Here is a 16777-nt window from a genome sequence, read left to right on the forward strand (position 1 = left end):
CTACCTGATTCCCTGGAGGGCCCCGAGGGGGTGACCCTGTTGCCCACAGCGGTGACCAGCTCCATAACACGCCTGCCGTTGGCTTCTGCCTTCCCTGCCTCCCCCTCCACCCCTCCACCCCTCACTCCTTCCTGCCACCTGGGATCCCCCATGTACACCACCTACACCCCATCCTTGTCTCAGCCTCAGGTTAGGGGGCCCCAGACCAAGACAGGAGGGCAGCATCAGAAGATGTGGGAAGAAGTAGAGACCCTCCCCCCCAAGAGAAAGGCAGAGGCTGTGCACTGGGAGCTGCTGTAGCAGGGGCTCTGCCACTGCCCCCTGCGTAAGGCAGGCAGAGGAGTGGGCACTTCACAGAGGAGAAAAGGGGGCTCGGGGGCCCTGACGGGGCTGGGGGCCTGGGGATGGGGGAGGCTCACCAGGATGGAGTGTCCAGGGGGCTGTGGGGGGCAGGTCTGGCTCTCTCCGGTCGGTCCTGAGTTGGCAGTGGACAGCCGGCTCGGGTCCCTGCGTGGGCCCTGCTCCCTGCCCGCGGGCCTCTGCGCCAGCCTGCAGCTCTGCCATCTCTCCAGCTCCTCCTCGCGCTTCAAGTGACTCTGCTGGGAGAGAGCTGGTCCCCAGCCCCTGGGCTTCCCCCGACCGCAGCTCTGCCACTGAGTTGTCACTATTTTTCACCCGGCTGTCTCCACCGCCGGCTGGAGCTCTCGAGGGGCAGACCCGCTGTGGCCCCCAGCACCCTGCGCACTGGCCTCTGTAGGCACCTTTGGGGGACATGTGTGAGGACCTACTGATGCTGCCCAGGCCCCAAGAGCCCACAGTCAGGCCCCTTAACCATCCGCCCTGACCCATCCCTCCATGGGTTTCCAGAGCCTCCTTAAACGTCCTAGGCTGAGGCTGGCTTTAATGGGGACAGTGACAATATTCAGGTCAGTGTCCCCAGGATGCAAAGGGAATTTGAAGCAAGCTCGCAGGACTGTGGTTGCAGGAGCGATGACTCTGGGTCTCCTGGCTGCAGAGGGGCTGTGAGCTCACCAGGGGGTGCCTGGCTTCCGAGGCCCTGGAGGGCCAAGGTCATGCCGGGTGAAGGCAGCAGGGGGATCAGCCACCCTTTGGGAAGGGGTAGTGATCACCCCATCAAAGCCAGTGTGCACACAGAGATGGGGCCTGGGACCACTCATTGGGTGGGGCTGCTATAGACAGATTGGGAGATAAGCCACATAGATATAATGGAGTGATGTGAGGGGGTGACCAGATGGCCTCTCGCATCATCCACTGGTCCCCAAGGAAAAGAATCCGAGTCTGTCCCCTGACGCCCTGTGGGACTTGTGCTGGGGGGGTGTGGGGCCCCCGAGTCCTGACACTGTTGCTGCCTCCCCCCTGTGCCTGGTACGTCCCACCCTGTAACCGGCTGCTTCTCCCCACAGTGTCGGAGCCGCAGGCCGCGCACAGTGCCCTGGAGAAGCCGCCCACCACGGCGATCCTGTGCCACACCTGCGGCAGTGTGTGCAAGGGGGAGGTGCTGCGCGTCCAGAGCAAGTACTTCCACATCAAGTGCTTCGTCTGCAAAGGTGAGCATCCCTGCCCTCCCTCCCGGCTGTGTGGCCACAGGCACAGCCCTGCCGTGTGGCCTCCAGACCGGGCCTCCTCGCTGCCACTCCGGGCCCCAGAGTGTCTCTGGGAATCTCGTTAGATCTGGGATGCTGGCAAATCCGCAGGGTCCAGAATCTCCATACAACACTGTGGCCTGTGTCCCTTACGGTTGTGATGAGGAGTCAGCCTGAGTGGAGAGGGTCAGAGGCTGAGGTCCAGGTCCCAGGAGCGTCCTCGTACGGCTGCACCCAGTGTCCAAGGATTCAGATCCAGTGGCCAAGGCAAAGGGGCCACCTGGGCCCTGTAGCCAGAAGGTAAATTGTCATTGTTGTCGGTATGACCTCAAGAGTGCGGAGTCACGGGACCTAGCTGGGCCACAAACCGTCGGGTGCCCCACCCAGCATGGATGGAGAACGTTACCATTCATTCCAGATGCAAATGCTTTAATTTTTCTCTAATTGTAAAAACTAACATGAATAATATACTAAATTTAAATAATACCAAAAAGATGAGAAGAAACTAAAACAAACAAGTCACATGAAACCCCCCCATGGGAGAGGGGCTTTGCTGCGAGCATCCTCCAGCCGCCTTCTCCTTTCTATTCTGAAGGTAACGCGTGTTCCATGCGCACAAATGGAATTACATGCACTTGCTTTTAGTTTCATAAAATATATGAAAAATAGCTTTTGGGGGAAGGAATGAGCAAGTCAAACCAGTTTGACACAGTTGGCAGTTTTAAAGGAATCATATTAATGGTACTAGAAACAGTGCCCCACCCCGTCCCCCACAGCGGGCCGTGTCGTCACTACCTGCCTTCCTGTGGGTTTGACGTGACGTTCTCCAGGCCGTTCAGAGATGCACAAGACCTGAGCCACAAGGACCCTTGATGAACCCAAGGAGCAGTGAGGGTTTGCTTTTTTGGGGCAGATAGAAGTGGGAAACATGCCGCACAGAGGTAGTCGAGTGACGGCGTTGTTATCGACATCGTGTGGCCCTGTTAAATTACTGCAGCTGCGCCCACAGGCTCCTCACAGGGTCTCAGGGGGCCCTCCTGTGCGCCAGGCCCGGCAGAGGGCTCTTGAAAGCACTGAAGAAGAAGAAGGCTTAACTTGGACTGGTGAGGAGACAAATACACCAGCTGAGATGTGCAACAACGTGACCTGAAATTTCGCTTTTCGTAGTAAAAACCAAGAACTAGGAGGTGGGGGTGGGGCACCGGGAAGGATTTGGAGGCTTCCAGAGACGGCTTCACAGAGGAGGTGGGGTTTGGGCTCCAACTTGGAGATAGGAGGAATCCACTGGTCTGAGGGGGAGCCAGGCCGTTCCGGGGGCAGGGGCAGCGTGCACGCAGGATTGGGGAGCAGCCTGCAAGTCGGGGGTTCAGTGGCCTGACTGCTGAGTGCAGCCAGTGGGCAGGAGGCGAGGCTGGGGGCCGACTCCTCCAGGTGCCAGCAGCCCTGGGAGGGACGTGCGACTGTCCACCTGCGAGGGGCCGCGGAGGCTTGAGATGTAGGAGCTCGTCCAGGGCTTGATTCCAGGCCTGATGTGGCCCCTGAATGAGGGGCTTCTATCCCAAGTGTTCCGTGGAGGCCCCTCCTGGGCAGGGAGACATGGGAGGGGGGAGAGCGAGGCAGCAGGTAAGCCCCCCGTCCCCAGAGGGGCTCCGCTGCAGCCACGTCAGGGTCTTAGGCTCGGAGTGACGACTGTGTGTTGAGTCCTGTTGTTTGAAACGAAAAGGTGAGAGCCACCGGCCAGGACTCTTCTGCCGCGAAAGAGGAGCCCCCCCGAAATGGCCCTGATGCCTCCTGGCCCTGGAGGAGGTCAGAGTGCAACAGGGGAGACACAGGGGGCCCAGCAGGGGCCGGTGACTCAGGGAGATGATGAGTGCCGCCCCCTGGGACCCCGCGGTGGGGGCTTCACCATCTCTGGCAGGGGTGGGAGTGCCCTGGGCCCCTCGGTCTGAGGCTGACCTTGACCCTGCCCCCCAGAGGTGCTGCAGCTCCATACGTAGGCCTGGGGGCTGTCAAGCATGTCACTGAGGGTCACTTGATACCCCCAGAATCGCCTTGATCTGGGGGTCCCCCGCACGTCCACAGCCTGGCTTGGCCCCCGTGATTGCACAGCTCCGTCTCCCAGGTCCCTCAGCACCACCACCTGACGAAGGCTGCCACAGTCCTAGTGCGGGGGACGTGGGGCACCCCCAGGACGGCGGCTGGGGACTGTTTGGAAGAGAGGAAGCGAGGGGCACGCCCTGGGAAGGTCCGGTTTCTGGGAAAGCACGGAACAACCGTGTGTCGTGGTGTGGGAATGGAGAGCCCTCAACGTTTCCATAAACAAGAGCGCATCCACCTGCCTTTCCCCGGGACTCTGCGCCCGCCGCCGGGCTCTAGAATGAGGGGGGTGCACCAGCGCCAGCGAGATCTTTCCTGAGCAGGAGGTGATGGCCGCCCCATCAGTGCCCCCCCCGCCAGTGCTCCCCGCCTGTCAATGTCCCCTCGGTCAGTGCCCCCCTGCTCAGTGTCCCCTAGGTCAGTGCCCCCCCCACATCAGTGTCCTCCCCGTAAGTACCCCCCATCAGTGCCCCGCCCCCGTCAGTGCCCCCCACTGGTCAGTGCCCACCAGGTCAGTGCCCCCCTGTCACTGACCCCCAGCAGTGCCCCCCCCGTCGGTGCCTCCCGTCGGTGCCCCCCCATGACTGCCCCCCGTCACTCCCTCCCCGTCAGTCCCCCCGTCACTGCCCCCTGTCGGTGCCCCCCACCCGTCACTGCCCCCCCCATCGGTGCCACCCATCAGTATCCCCCACCCGTCACTGCCCCCCCATCAGTGCCCACCACTTGTCACTGCCCCCCCGTCACTGCCACCCATCACTGCCCCCCCGTCAGTGTCCCCCCCGTCAGTGGACCCCCCCATCAGTGCCCCCCCATCAGTGGACCCTCCCGTCAGTGTCCCCCACCACCTGAAGCTTTCCACCTTTTCATTAGAGCCTCCCTGGCGTCATCGTGGGATTTGTCTGGGTTAATTTTCTCTGCTCTCCATCAAGATGCATTTGCTGCATTTCTGAAAAGCAAAGCCCATTCGCCTGCCCTTTTTAGAAGCTTAGTTTAAAAGACAGAAGGGACGTGCCCACTGCGTTTAAAAGGATTGTCGGTCAGCGCCGCCCTTACTTAGGAAGGCAAAGAAGGCATCAGGTTCCTGGAGTCGAGGCCGTCGCCGGGTCTGACCCACGGGTTTGGGAGGAGGTGGAAACCGGCCCAGGTGCCCCCTCCCCACCTGTCCTCTGAGCTTCAGCCCCCAGTGTAGACGTGGGAGTAGGGCAGCCCCTTCCCCACCGGCCTGCAGTGGTGAAATGGGACAGCGCGGGCAGCGCCGACGGGCACCTGGGACTCACCGTCGGGTTGCTACGGTAGTGGCAGCGGTGGCAGAGCCTATGGGCGTGCAGGCCCAGTTCCAAGAGCCCCCCCCCCAGCCAGTGATAGCGTCTCCCGCAGCAGGGACTCTGCCCCGGTTGGGGGCGGCTCTGCCTCACCTGCTGAAGAATGACGGGGAGCAGCTAAGCTTTCCTGACAGCTTTACGAAAGCAGTGTGTGTTCACGCGTGAGCACTACATAGTCTTGGGTCGATCTTTTATCCAGGCTCTCAAGAAAATGCAAAGTCTGAGTCATTGAGGGGGCTTTGGGATGAATAAAAAAGCACACTCAACTCAGAGTGTTTTAAAGAACATGTGTATTTATCATCTTAACACGAAGCCCGGGGGCAGCCCCCTCACCCCCAGAGTTGGTTAATTTAACAGCTCAACAAGATCATCAAAGACCCAGGTTCTTTCTTAACTTCCCCACCCGCAACTGTCCCCTCTTCCCCTCTCATCCTGTGCATGTCAGCAGTGCCTTTCCTCATGGTCTCAAGATGGCTGCTGTAGCTCCAAGCATCACATCCTCACAGCGTGGCACTCAGCCCTGGGGAAGGTGTCGGGGGAGACGTGCACAGGCAAAGGAGCCCTCTCCTCACATGACTCTCCCTTCTGTCAGGGAGGAGAACCCTTTCCCTGAGGTCCCCACAGACTTCCCATATGATTCACTGGCCAGAACTGGGTCATACGTCCACTCCCACCGGCAGAGAGGGGTGGGAGGATGGTGACTGACTGAGACAGTCGTGTCCGTCCCTGGGTGCGCGTGTTGCGAGTTGAACCAGTTGGGGTCTGTCAACTCAGAAGACGATCGTGCCACCGTCTGATTCCGATCCAAGAGGCCCCAGTGTGTTGGGTTCCTGGCACTTAGTTGACGTGCCTTGGTTTACCTGGGAAAATCCATGAAAGAAATGTGTAATTATCCTCTTCTTCACGGCGCCCCAAGCTTGGGCTCTGATGCCTGAAGGCCTGGGTTTAAATCCCACCTCTGCCATGCCCAGCTCCTGTGGGTCTCAGGCACGTTTCTTAGCCTCGGGGGCCATTCCACAGCTGTTCCCTGGGCGCCTGCTGTGCGCAGTCCTATGCGGGGCACTCAGGATGCGTCCGTGAACAGGCCACCCTTGTTCTGGTGGGGACCGTGTTCTAGTGCAGGGAGATTGACGGTAAACGCTGGATAGACAACGTAAGTCAACTTCGTTATGTGCTGACAGTGAGGTCTAGGAGAGGGGCAAGGTAAAGGGGGCGATGGGAGTGCTGGGGGGTTACTATTTTCAATTGGGTAATCAGAGTGGGCCTCATGGAGGAGGTGACCTTTGAGTGACGACTTGAAGAAGGTGAGGGAAGAGTGTTGCAGCCAGAGGGAGCAGCCAGTGCAGTGACACTCAGGCAGGGGGGTGCCTGGCAGGTTGGGGAACAGCAGGAGGCCTGTGTGGCTGGAGCAGAGTGAGCGAGGGGGAGGGCTGGGTGGGGGTCCTTGTGAGGACCTGGGCTGTGACACCGAGGGAGAAAGGCCAGAGGAGGGGCCTGGCCCGTCTTCGTTTCCGTGGACCACTGGGCGCTGTGCTGCTGCGGGGAGCGGGGCAGGGGTGGGTGGGGAGGAGGGCTCGGCTGTTGCAGGAGCCCCGCCAGAGACGATGGCGGCTTGGACGAGAGCGCGAGAGGACGCCTGATTCTGGATTCTCTTGAAATCCCGCGGGCTCTGGCTCCACGCTGCAAAGTGGGAATGCCTGTGAGATAGCAACACGTCCAAGACCCAGCACACGGCACGTCCCCCAGGAGAAACGAAGGCTCCGCCATTTTTACAAGCGACCTGAAATTTGCCTGGAAAAACAAGCCTGACCTCTCCTGTGTGGCTGAATTCTGCGCTTCTAGAACGCTTGTTTTGGACTGTGATCTTTTGTAGCCCTGCTCGGAATGCCCTGGGAACTCGGCCCCCACGCTGGAATGAGGAACAGGTGAGGCCACACGGCGTGTGACCTCGAGAGAGCAGGCGTTTTCTGGTGCGGGTCGCAGCGGGCCTGAGCGCATCCACGGTGTGGGGAGACTGAGGACGCAGGAGGGAGGGCGGCATGGGGAGGAGACGGCGCCGGCTCAGCCGGTAACTTGGTACTGGCGGGTGGGGTGTCCACAAGCGCCCATCCGTCCGGGGACTATGAATAGCCACGCGAGAGCTGCTGGGGCGACTGGGGTGACAAGGAACAGCGCAAAATGCCTGCATTCTCGCATCTGCATTCGGGGCGTTCCAGGGGCCTTTCTGGGAAACCCACCCGGGGCTTCTGGAACCAAAGGGCAGCTCCAGACAGGTGTGCCCGTCCCCCGCCCAGGGCGCACGTTGTTCTACAGCCCGACCGTGCAGGGCGCCAGGAACCGGGATCCTGCGGCAGAACCGTGGGAAGTCCCTGCAGGAAGGACTCTGGTGACACGGCCTGTTATTACAGCTGGGAGGCCCAGGCAGCGTTAGGATAGGACCCGGGCGGGCCGGGAGTGGCCGCGCCGCCCGGAGGCAGCCTGCCAGAGTCCCGGCGGGAACCCGCCTGGAGGTCTCTGTTGTGCTTCGTGTTTTAAAGTTAGTCGAGTGTCCTCTTCCGCCCGCCAGTACAGAGAGGCAGGGGCAGGGAAGGGGAAGCATCCCACTCTGTCCTCCGAGGGAATTACCGCCTGTGTTCGGGCATACGTCCCTCTGTCCCTCCAGTCCTGTCCTTCGTGAGAGTCTGTTTTTAATGTGAAGTGTGTTGTATATGTACTTTTGTATCCTGATTTATTCACTTTAAATGCCTGGGTGTGCCCTTTCCCCGTCACATAAGTTCTTCAACATTCATTTCAACATCTGCCCCGATTCCCTCAAATGCAAGACCCACAGTAAAATTAGCCGTCGCTCCGCTCGCTGATTCCAGCCCAGCCTTGGCTAATTGGTTTCCTGTACCTCATCTTGTTGATTTCTTGTGCAACCATGCAAGATCGGTATGGTTAACCCTGTTTCACAGATGAGGACGCTGAGGTTCAGAGAGGCCAAGTAACTTGCCCAAGGTCACACAGCTGGGAAGCCACAGGAGCGAGGATTCAGACCCAGGCTCCCTGACTCTACAGCCCAGGGTTTATTTATTACATTATAGAGATGCTGCAGCCAACACCGCAGCTAACTTTTGTGGCTGTTCTTGGTCATTTCCTCGGGCGAGAGGCCCAGAAGAGAGATGGCCAGGTCACAGGGTAGGAGGAGTTTTAACATTCTTTAGAGTCAGTGCCAAATGGTCTTCCAGAAAGTGTCTTTCCACCCCTTCCCAGCCCTCCCGTCCGTTTCTCATAAATGACCATGGTGAACGTGCAGGGACCGGCGCTCGGCACCCACAGCTGCTCCCCACTTGACTGGTCTTGGCTAGTTCGATAGGCACAATAGAGTCGAACACAGTCTATTGTCCTGATTAGGATTTTTTTGTGTGTGTGAGGAAGATCAGCCCTGAGCTAACCTCTGTCGCCAATCCTCCTCTTTTTGCTGAGGAAGACTGTCCCTGGGCTAACGTCCGTGCCCATCTTCCTCCACTTTATGTGGGACGCCACCACAGCATGGCTTGATGAGCCGTGTGTCGGTCCACGCCTGGGATCCGAACTTGCGAACCCCAGGCCGCCGAAGTAGAGCGCATGAACTCAACCACTATGCTACCGGGCCAGCCCCTTGAGTAGGAGTTTTTAAATTATTAACGAGTTTGGACTTGTTATTTTTAGCAGCACAGGTCAGGGTTTCACTGTCCGGCCCTGGCTCTCGGGCAGGCGTGGCTGGAAGCTGTGGCCTTCACTCTTCTGGCGCCTCCGCCGGGGAGGCTCACGCCTCTGGATGGGGCCCCAGGCCCGTCTGCGCATCCCCCGTCAGGGAACAGCCGGTGCCGTAGTGTCTTTAGGAAGATTCGGAACATCGCCGACCACCGGAGTGGGAGGGCCTAGAGCACCCGAGCGCTCGGGGTGCAGTCCTTACAGGCCGCGTGTACGGGAGACGGTACCCCTCCTCCTCAGCCCCAGAGAGCCTGCCCCCCGAGTCGGCATCTGCTTGGCCTGCGCTGTGCTGCACGACTAAACAAGGGTTTCCCTCTCAGGCTGGGTGTTGAGAAAGATCCAGAACCAGCTGCCACCTCGGGCCTCGCAGGATGAGTGGTGTCAGCACAGCAGCGGCCTGGACGGCGGCCCCACACGACTTGGGGCTCACGTCAGCCTCGCTCATAGGAGGCACCTCTGTGCTGCCGTTTTCGCCTTTGAAGTCGGCCCTGTGTTCCAGCTGAGGACGTGGAGGCCCAGAGAGGTTAAGGAGCTTGCCCAGGGGCACACAGCGAAGTGCACAGGTGCAGCTGAGATCCCCGTCCAGGCAGCTCCGGCCCTGGGCTCTCGGCCGCTCTGCTTTAGGTCCCCCCTGGTCCCAAGAGCTAACATCTGCGTGGAGAAGTGCAGTGAAGGAGGTCCAGCCTCTCTGGTGGCTGTAACCGGCGAACAGCACACGCAGCCCTGTGGCTGGGCAAGGGGACTGGGAGACCCAGGCTGAGCTGAGCGGGCGCCCACCCCGCAGGGCTGCCGAAGCCCCCGGTCGCGAGTGGGCAGGTGGTGGTACGCACTGACGGGTGTCTGAGCTGAGAGGGGAGCCGCTGGCCAGACCAAGCAGATGGGCCCCGGGGGCACCCTGAGACTCTGGAGGTTCGGTTTGCAGACTCCCACAGACGCCCTTCTGGAACTTGGCTGCCTGAGGAGGCCCCTGTGGTGGAGGAAGGCTGCCGGGCGGCCCCTTGCCTCCCAGCCTCCCGCGGCACCCAGCAAGGCGCAGTGCAAAGGTCGGGCTCCCCTGGTCAGATTCCAGGGTCTCCCCTCGGTCTCCACCCTCCGTATCACCAGGAGCTGCGTGCAGAAAGGTTTACTTAGATGTTTAATGATAGTTTACCAAAATGTATGGTGTACGTGTTGTGTCGATAGCTTTGTGCTCGTAGTTGTAATAATTACCCAATCCAGAATAATTTAGTAAATACTTGGAGCCTTGTAACCACACGAAATTCCTGATAAATGGATTTCCACACCGACTCTGGAGTTTTTCTTGCAGAGAACACAGGAGGCCCTTTCCATCTTTAAAATTCGTTATATTTGCATACAGTTCTGTGGGGGAAAGTAGGATCGAAAGAGGCTTTCTGGGAAAAAAAGCGATGAGGTGAAGTTTCTACTTTCACTAAGAGCCTGGCTGTGGGTTTTGTGAATAGATGTCGCTGGTCTCGCTTTGGCATCTGCATTCCAGTGGAGGTGCTCAAAAGGACGAGGTGACATCAAATTTAAAGATGCCAGTACTTAGAATTAGCCAGAAACTACATCCTTTGCAATCAGTTAGTGTTTTGATGGGAACTTCTAGGTGTCGATTCGGAAAGATGGGAGGGCTATGTGGTTTTCCAAGACTCTGGCTTGGGAGCTGTGGCCCACGAGGAGGCTGGACTGGCCCCGCCAGCGGGGCTGCAGCTGCAGGGCCTTCCTCCAGGCCTCCAGCAGGGGCGGCTGGGCCGGCCAGGGTGGGCGTAGGCTGCTCCCTCTGAAGCCGTGCGTGGCTCCCACGTGCCCCTGGGGCTGGAGGGGGAGCGTGTGGGGTGAACTCGCATGTGTCCCAGGTGCTGACTGGCCGGCTGTCCCCACCTGGCAGAGATCCCCCAGCCTCTCCCCCAGCCCTACTGCACCAGCTTCCTGGGGCAGGAGATGTGGCTTAGGGGTCAAGGGACCCGGCCTTTCTCCCTCCTGCGGGGGGTCTGGCCTGGTTCACACTGTGGGAGACGGGCATCGAGGAGGTGGAGACGAGAGGAGGGGTGGGTAGGAAGCCTCACTGTGGTGTGGGGGGCCAACGCAGGGACTCATCTGTCCTCCACCCCACGGGATCTTCCCACCCAGAACAGAGCCTGGAGCATAGTAGGTGCTCGGGTATTAGCTGCCTTCCCGACCTGTTATATTCCATGCCGGGAACAGCCCACCTGGAGTAGTAGAGGGGCTCATGGGGCATCTGCACTTCATCCCTGGTCAGGGAGGTGAGGAAGGGGGGCTGGGCTGGCCCCTCAGCACAGCCTGGTTCTCATCCCAGGTCGGTGCCCCTTTCTGGAAGCTTCCACAAGAAAGTCCACTCAACTCCAGGCTGAGGAGCCAGAGCTGGAGTCCATGCCTAGAGCCTGGGCCCCCGAGAGTTCAGCAAGGCACCCTGAGGCCCATGTCAGGTGGGGGCGGTCTGTGGTGGGGGTCCGTCGGGTCTCCTGGGGCCCGTCGGGACCCGGGAGAGGGTCACCACCTCGCTGATGCCGGCCTTGCTGCTATCTCCCCAGCATGTGGCTGTGACCTGGCCGAGGGCGGCTTCTTCGTGCGGCAGGGCGAGTACATCTGCACGCGGGACTACCAGCGGCTCTACGGGACCCGCTGCTTCAGCTGCGACCAGTTCATCGAGGGCGAGGTGGTGTCGGCGCTCGGCAAGACCTACCACCCCGACTGCTTCGTCTGTGCCGTCTGCCGGTGAGTGGGGCCGCCGGGCGCCCGCTCCGTCCCCTGGGCAGTCCGTCCTTCCGTCCTTCCTTCCTCCATCCCTCCCTTCCTTCCTACCTCCCTTCCTTCCTTCCTCCTCCCTTCCTCCTTCCTTCCTCCCTCCTTCCTTCCTCTTTCCTTCTTTCCGTCCTTCTGTCTTCCTTCCTTCCTTCCGTCCTTCATCCCGCTGGGTCACAGCCAGGGAGGGGAGGCGGGGCCCAGCCAAGGGATGGCGGGTGGACACCGGGCAGCTGCACGCCTTTGTCCGGCCCCAGAACTGCCGGCCTCCACCCCTCCTGCAGCGCAGGGCCGAGCCCTCTTTCCTGGGGGCACAGAGGCCAGCAGGTTCTGAGGCTGCCGGCACGTGGCCTGCTTTGGCTCCTGGGAAGGAGCTCTCTCTGTCCCCTCCTCGCCCCCTTGGCCAGCTCCTCTCCTTGCCTGCGTCCTCCACAGGTTTCTTCTCTCATATTACCGCCCTCGGTGTCCACGCTTCATCCCCTCCTTGCCCACCCACTGCCACTCGTCGGCTGTCGGGGCATGTCCCACCTGCACACGCTGCCTCTCACTCCCCGTGTCCCCGATCTGTGGATGGCACCACCACCCAACCCACCAGGTGCATGAGCCCCAAGCACAGGTGTCTTACAAGGTCCCTCCCTTCCCCAAATCTGCCCAGCCATTGCCCCCACTCAGGCCTCAAAACTCGCCTGCCTGGGGTCCCACCACGGCCTCCACACTGGGGTCCCCACCTCCCCTCTCCGTGTCGCTCCCCGACACTGCACTTGTGGCCTCCGAGAGAAAGTCCAGGCTCTGCAGCCTGGCTGAGAGGAGCTTCACAGTCTGTTACAGTTCATTCATTCATCCATTTGACCAGGCTTTTCTAAGCGCCTATGTATGCCAGGCCTCGGGCTGGCACTGGTGACTTGGAGGTGCCTTAGCTCAGACCCTACAGGGCTCAGCATCTAGAGACACTGCAGGACAAGATGTGCCTTTCCCACCGGCACAGCAGCTCCCTGCCTCCCCCTACTCGTGGCCCCGCTGTGTGTGTCCAGTCCTGATGCCCTCCTGGGCCACACAACACCTCCCCAGCAACACACCCCTGGAGCTGCCTGATGTGGCGCCATGCACCCAGGGGCTGGTCTGGTTCCTCTCTGGTCCCCGGTGGCTGCCCAGAGCAGGTGTGCGGCGAATGATCACTGGAGGTAGACTGAGATCCTGCCCCCTGCAGCAGGGCCATACCCAGCTCCCCTCTCTGCCCTGCACCCCTAGGGGCTTAGCAAGGGGGCCAGCAGGCAGCCTTCCCATGTGGGCATCCTCCCCGCCTCCCTCCACAGCCCCAGACACATCGCTCCCAGGGGGAATGTTCCATTTCTAGAAAACAAAGAATAAAAACCCCAGAGTTTATTTGCTGCTCTGTTCTGTCTCACCACACCCAGTTTAAAGGGAACTTTTTGAGTGTTGTTCTCAGCGTCTTGTCTGTAGCTGTGGCATGTGCACTAGACGGAAATGGGAGCGCTTGTCAGGGGGATGTGGAGAGAGGGAGGAACAATGACAAGGAACATTGCTGACAAAAGAGTCACTGTGTGTTATTGTGGAGTGCGTGGGTCAAGGTTCCCGCAAGGACTATCTGGATGTTTGATTTCTGTGCACGTCTCTTAGAGACGAGGGTTGACATAATCACAGTGGGTTTGAAAGATTACCTCTGGATGATCTGCTATTTTAAAAATAATGCAAATAGCTCTGTCGTGCTGGAGTGACTGGGACTGGACTCATCCACCCACTATAAACAACTAGAAAACTTGGCAAAATAGATGAAACACCTGTTTTCAGACATTGGGGCCCAGGCAGCTCAAGACTGAGAGAAGGAAGAAGTGAGCCCTCTGACTGCCCAGCTTTCTGCCTGGAGGCCCTTCTTGAGCCACAGTCCAAGGAGGGGAACCCAGCAGAGCATGGCATTCTCGCTGAGTTAGGGGATGTGATCGGAGAGTCAGAAGTGCGTACCAGAGGGGAGAGAGCTATGCAGAACAAGAGCTCCAGAGAGCTGTGCAGAGTCTTTGACTAAACACGACGCCATGTAGACATACAGGAAATTTCACAAGATGGGACAAAAATGGCCAGGTTGCTGTAAGCTAAGCAGTTCCCAGGGCTGGGAGACATTCGAGTTCTGCCAAGTGAGAGTGCTTGTTGAACACCCAGGCATGCAGGGGCACCAAGAGGGCCACGCCTTATTAGTGGGACTAAACTAGCACTAGAGTGAAGGCTACTGTAAACTTTCTCTACGGAAGTACAAGGACAAGGCTCGACCAGGTCACGCTGACCCGCAGATGAGCTCACGCCTGCCATAGCGAAGTCCAGCACTCTTTACAGGAAGGTAAGAAACTCCAGCACTCAGCAACCTAAAATCGACAATGACCAACGTCCCATCGAATGTTACTGATCATAAGAAGAAGCTGGAAAATGTGACCCAAAGCCAGAAGAAAAGTCAGCCAATAGCAATAGACCCAGAAGTGAGAGCAACGGTGAAGCTAGCGGACGATGACTTTACAGCAGCTGTTGTGACTCTGTTTACAGGAAAACGTGAACATAAGTAGGAGCGTGACGGAAAACATAAAGAGAAAACAAATGGAATTTCTACAAATGAAAATCACAGTTTCTGAATGAAGAATTCCCTGAAAGGAATTAGCAGTGGATTAGAGATTGCAGAGGAAAAGGTGGGTGAACTTGAAGACATAACAATAGAGACTATGCAAACTAAACAAAGAGAGGGGAAAAGACTGAAAAACATGAGAAGAGACTCAGGGATCTGTGGATATAGATCTGTCTGTCCATCGGTCCAGGTTGGGAGGGTGAGACCAAGGGGATGAGAGAAGACAGAAGAAACGTGAAGAAATAATGGCTGAAAAATGTCCAAATTCAATGAAAACTATAAATCCATGGATTCAGGAACCTCAATGAACCCCAAGCAGAATAAACACAACAAAAACCTACCAAGTCCATCATTATCAAATTTCTGAGAAACAGTAATAAGAAAATCTTAAAAGCAGCAAGAGGGAAAAACACACATTATGTTCAATGTGACAAAAGAATTCCCACAGACTTCTCGTCTGAAACTATGCATGCCGGAAGACAATAGAAGGGTATTTGTAAAGAGCTCAAAAAAAATCTATCAAACAATTCTATACCAAACCAAAACCAAAAAACTTTCAAAAAGTGAAGGCAAGACTGCTGAAGAGTATGACATTTCTTTTTGAGGTGATGAAAAGTTTACTCAAATTGATTGTGAGAATGGTTGCACCACTGAATAAACTAAAAACCATTGAATTGTACACATTGAATGGCATATGAATGTTATAGAGTATGTGAATAAAATAATGTCAATAAAGCCATCACAAAAAAAGGCAAAATAAAGACTTCTGTAGACACACAAAAGCTAAAAGAATTTGTTGCCAGCAGACCTGTACTACAATAAAATTAAAAGAAATTTTGCAAGCTGAAGAAAAACAATGTCAAAAGACATCAAGATAGTGCAAAAGCAAAGCTGTCAGCTGATAGATAATAGATATCTGATGAAGGCCTTGTCTCCAAAATATGTAAAGAACTTCTACAACTTAATAATAATAAGACAAAAAGAACACCTTATTAAAAATGGGCAGAAGAGTTTAACAGATACTCCACGAAAGCATATATATGAATGACCAATGAACACAGGAGACAATACCTAACATCATAAGTCATCAGGGGAATGCAAATTAAAACTACGATAAAATTCTGTGAAGTACATCTGCTAGAATGCCTAAGACTGAAACAGTGGATAATGTCAAGTGCTGGTGAGGACGTGAAGCAAAAGGAACTCTCCCACGTTGCTGGTGGAAATGCAAGGTGGTACAGCCTCCACGGAAACCAGTTTGGCATAAACATCCCATCAGCATATGACCCAGTCATTCCTCTCCTAGGTTTTTACCCAAGAGAAATGAAAGGTCATGTCCACACGGAGACTCGTCAGCAGGTGTGCTTAGCAGCTGTGTTTGTAACCGTCCCAAACTGGGAAGAACCCAAATGTCCTTCAGCAGTGAATGGAACACGTGTTGGCTCATCCCGTGATGGAACACTACTCGGCAATAAAAGAAACAAACTATTGCTATGTGCAACAGTGTGAATGAACTTCAAAAACATGGTGCTGAACGGGACATCAAAGCCCACGTACCGTATGATTCCACTTATATGCAGTTCCAGAAAATCAAAGCTAATCCATGGTGACAGAACAGTGATCATGGCTGCCTGGGGCTGGGGTGGTGGTGTGGGGGGTGATCGTAGACGGTCACAGGGGACTTTTTGCAGTGGACAGAATGTCCCGTATCTTGACTGTGGTGTTGGTTATATGATTGTGTACATTTGTCAAAATATACTTCAATGAGGTTGATTTCATAGAATAACAGCCACCATTTGTTCAGCCCCTCATGGGTCCCAGGCAGTATGCTAGAGCCTTCCATGCAGTATGTCCCACGGATGGACGGATGGACAGATGGACAGGTGGACAGGTGGATGGATGGACAGATGGATGGGTGGACAGGTACATGGATGGACAGGTGGATGGATGGATGGATGAATAACAACCCCGTGACACAAGTGTTATCAGTCCCGTTTTACAGGTGAGAAACAGGAACTCAGAGAGGTTCAGTAACTTGCTCTGCATAACACAGCCAGAGATTTGCTCAGAGCACATCCAGGGAGGGTGACGGACTCCCACTCTGTCTGAAGCTCCCCCCCTACCAGGGCAGCTGCAAGACACCAAGATGGACGGAGGCAGACCGCAGCACTAACAGATGACACAGCCAAGGCGTCAGACAGCTGCGAAGGCTCCAGGGCAGCCAGCTGTGGCCTGTCTCGCGAGTCCGGGGAGGTGGGCCAGCTCAGCCTGTATTTGTCCTTGGTCCCCAAGAGCAGGTGCTGGCCGGATGGGGGCCTGGGGACACACCTGATGAATGAAGCTTGGCCCTGAATGCCGGCCCCACGTAGCGGGGGGCAGTGCAGGGCTCTCCGGGCGCAGGCACAGCAGACAGGTGGGTAGGAAAGCTGCCCTGGCTGCGGAGTCGGGCTGGACTGGAGCGGGTGTGGCCAGGGCAGGCCCGTGGGGAGGAGGCAGGAGAGGGCTGTGAGCTAGGCCTCCTGGGGGCCTTCGCTTGTTCACTCACTCACTCATTCGTGCATTTAGCAATTACTTATGGGGAGCCTGGGGTGGGCCACGTGTTGTCCAGCCCTGAAGAAGGCAGAGGGGAG

The 16777-nt window shown here is 57.1% G+C and overlaps 1 protein-coding gene across 3 annotated transcripts in view; it reads left to right on the forward strand.

The window, feature by feature from the left end:
• The window catches only part of ABLIM2 (actin binding LIM protein family member 2), a 170044-nt gene that overhangs the window by 48475 nt on the left and 104792 nt on the right, over positions 1-16777 (forward strand). For all 3 annotated transcript variants that reach the window (XM_058546657.1, XM_058546655.1, XM_058546656.1), the window contains exons 2-3: positions 1425-1568; positions 11311-11494. In XM_058546657.1, coding sequence (XP_058402640.1) covers positions 1425-1568; positions 11311-11494 — 328 coding nt within the window. The remainder of the gene's footprint in view (positions 1-1424; positions 1569-11310; positions 11495-16777) is intronic.

The sequence above is a fragment of the Diceros bicornis genome, chromosome 8 (assembly GCF_020826845.1).
Source record: "Diceros bicornis minor isolate mBicDic1 chromosome 8, mDicBic1.mat.cur, whole genome shotgun sequence".
NCBI classification, from domain to species: Eukaryota; Metazoa; Chordata; class Mammalia; order Perissodactyla; family Rhinocerotidae; genus Diceros; species Diceros bicornis.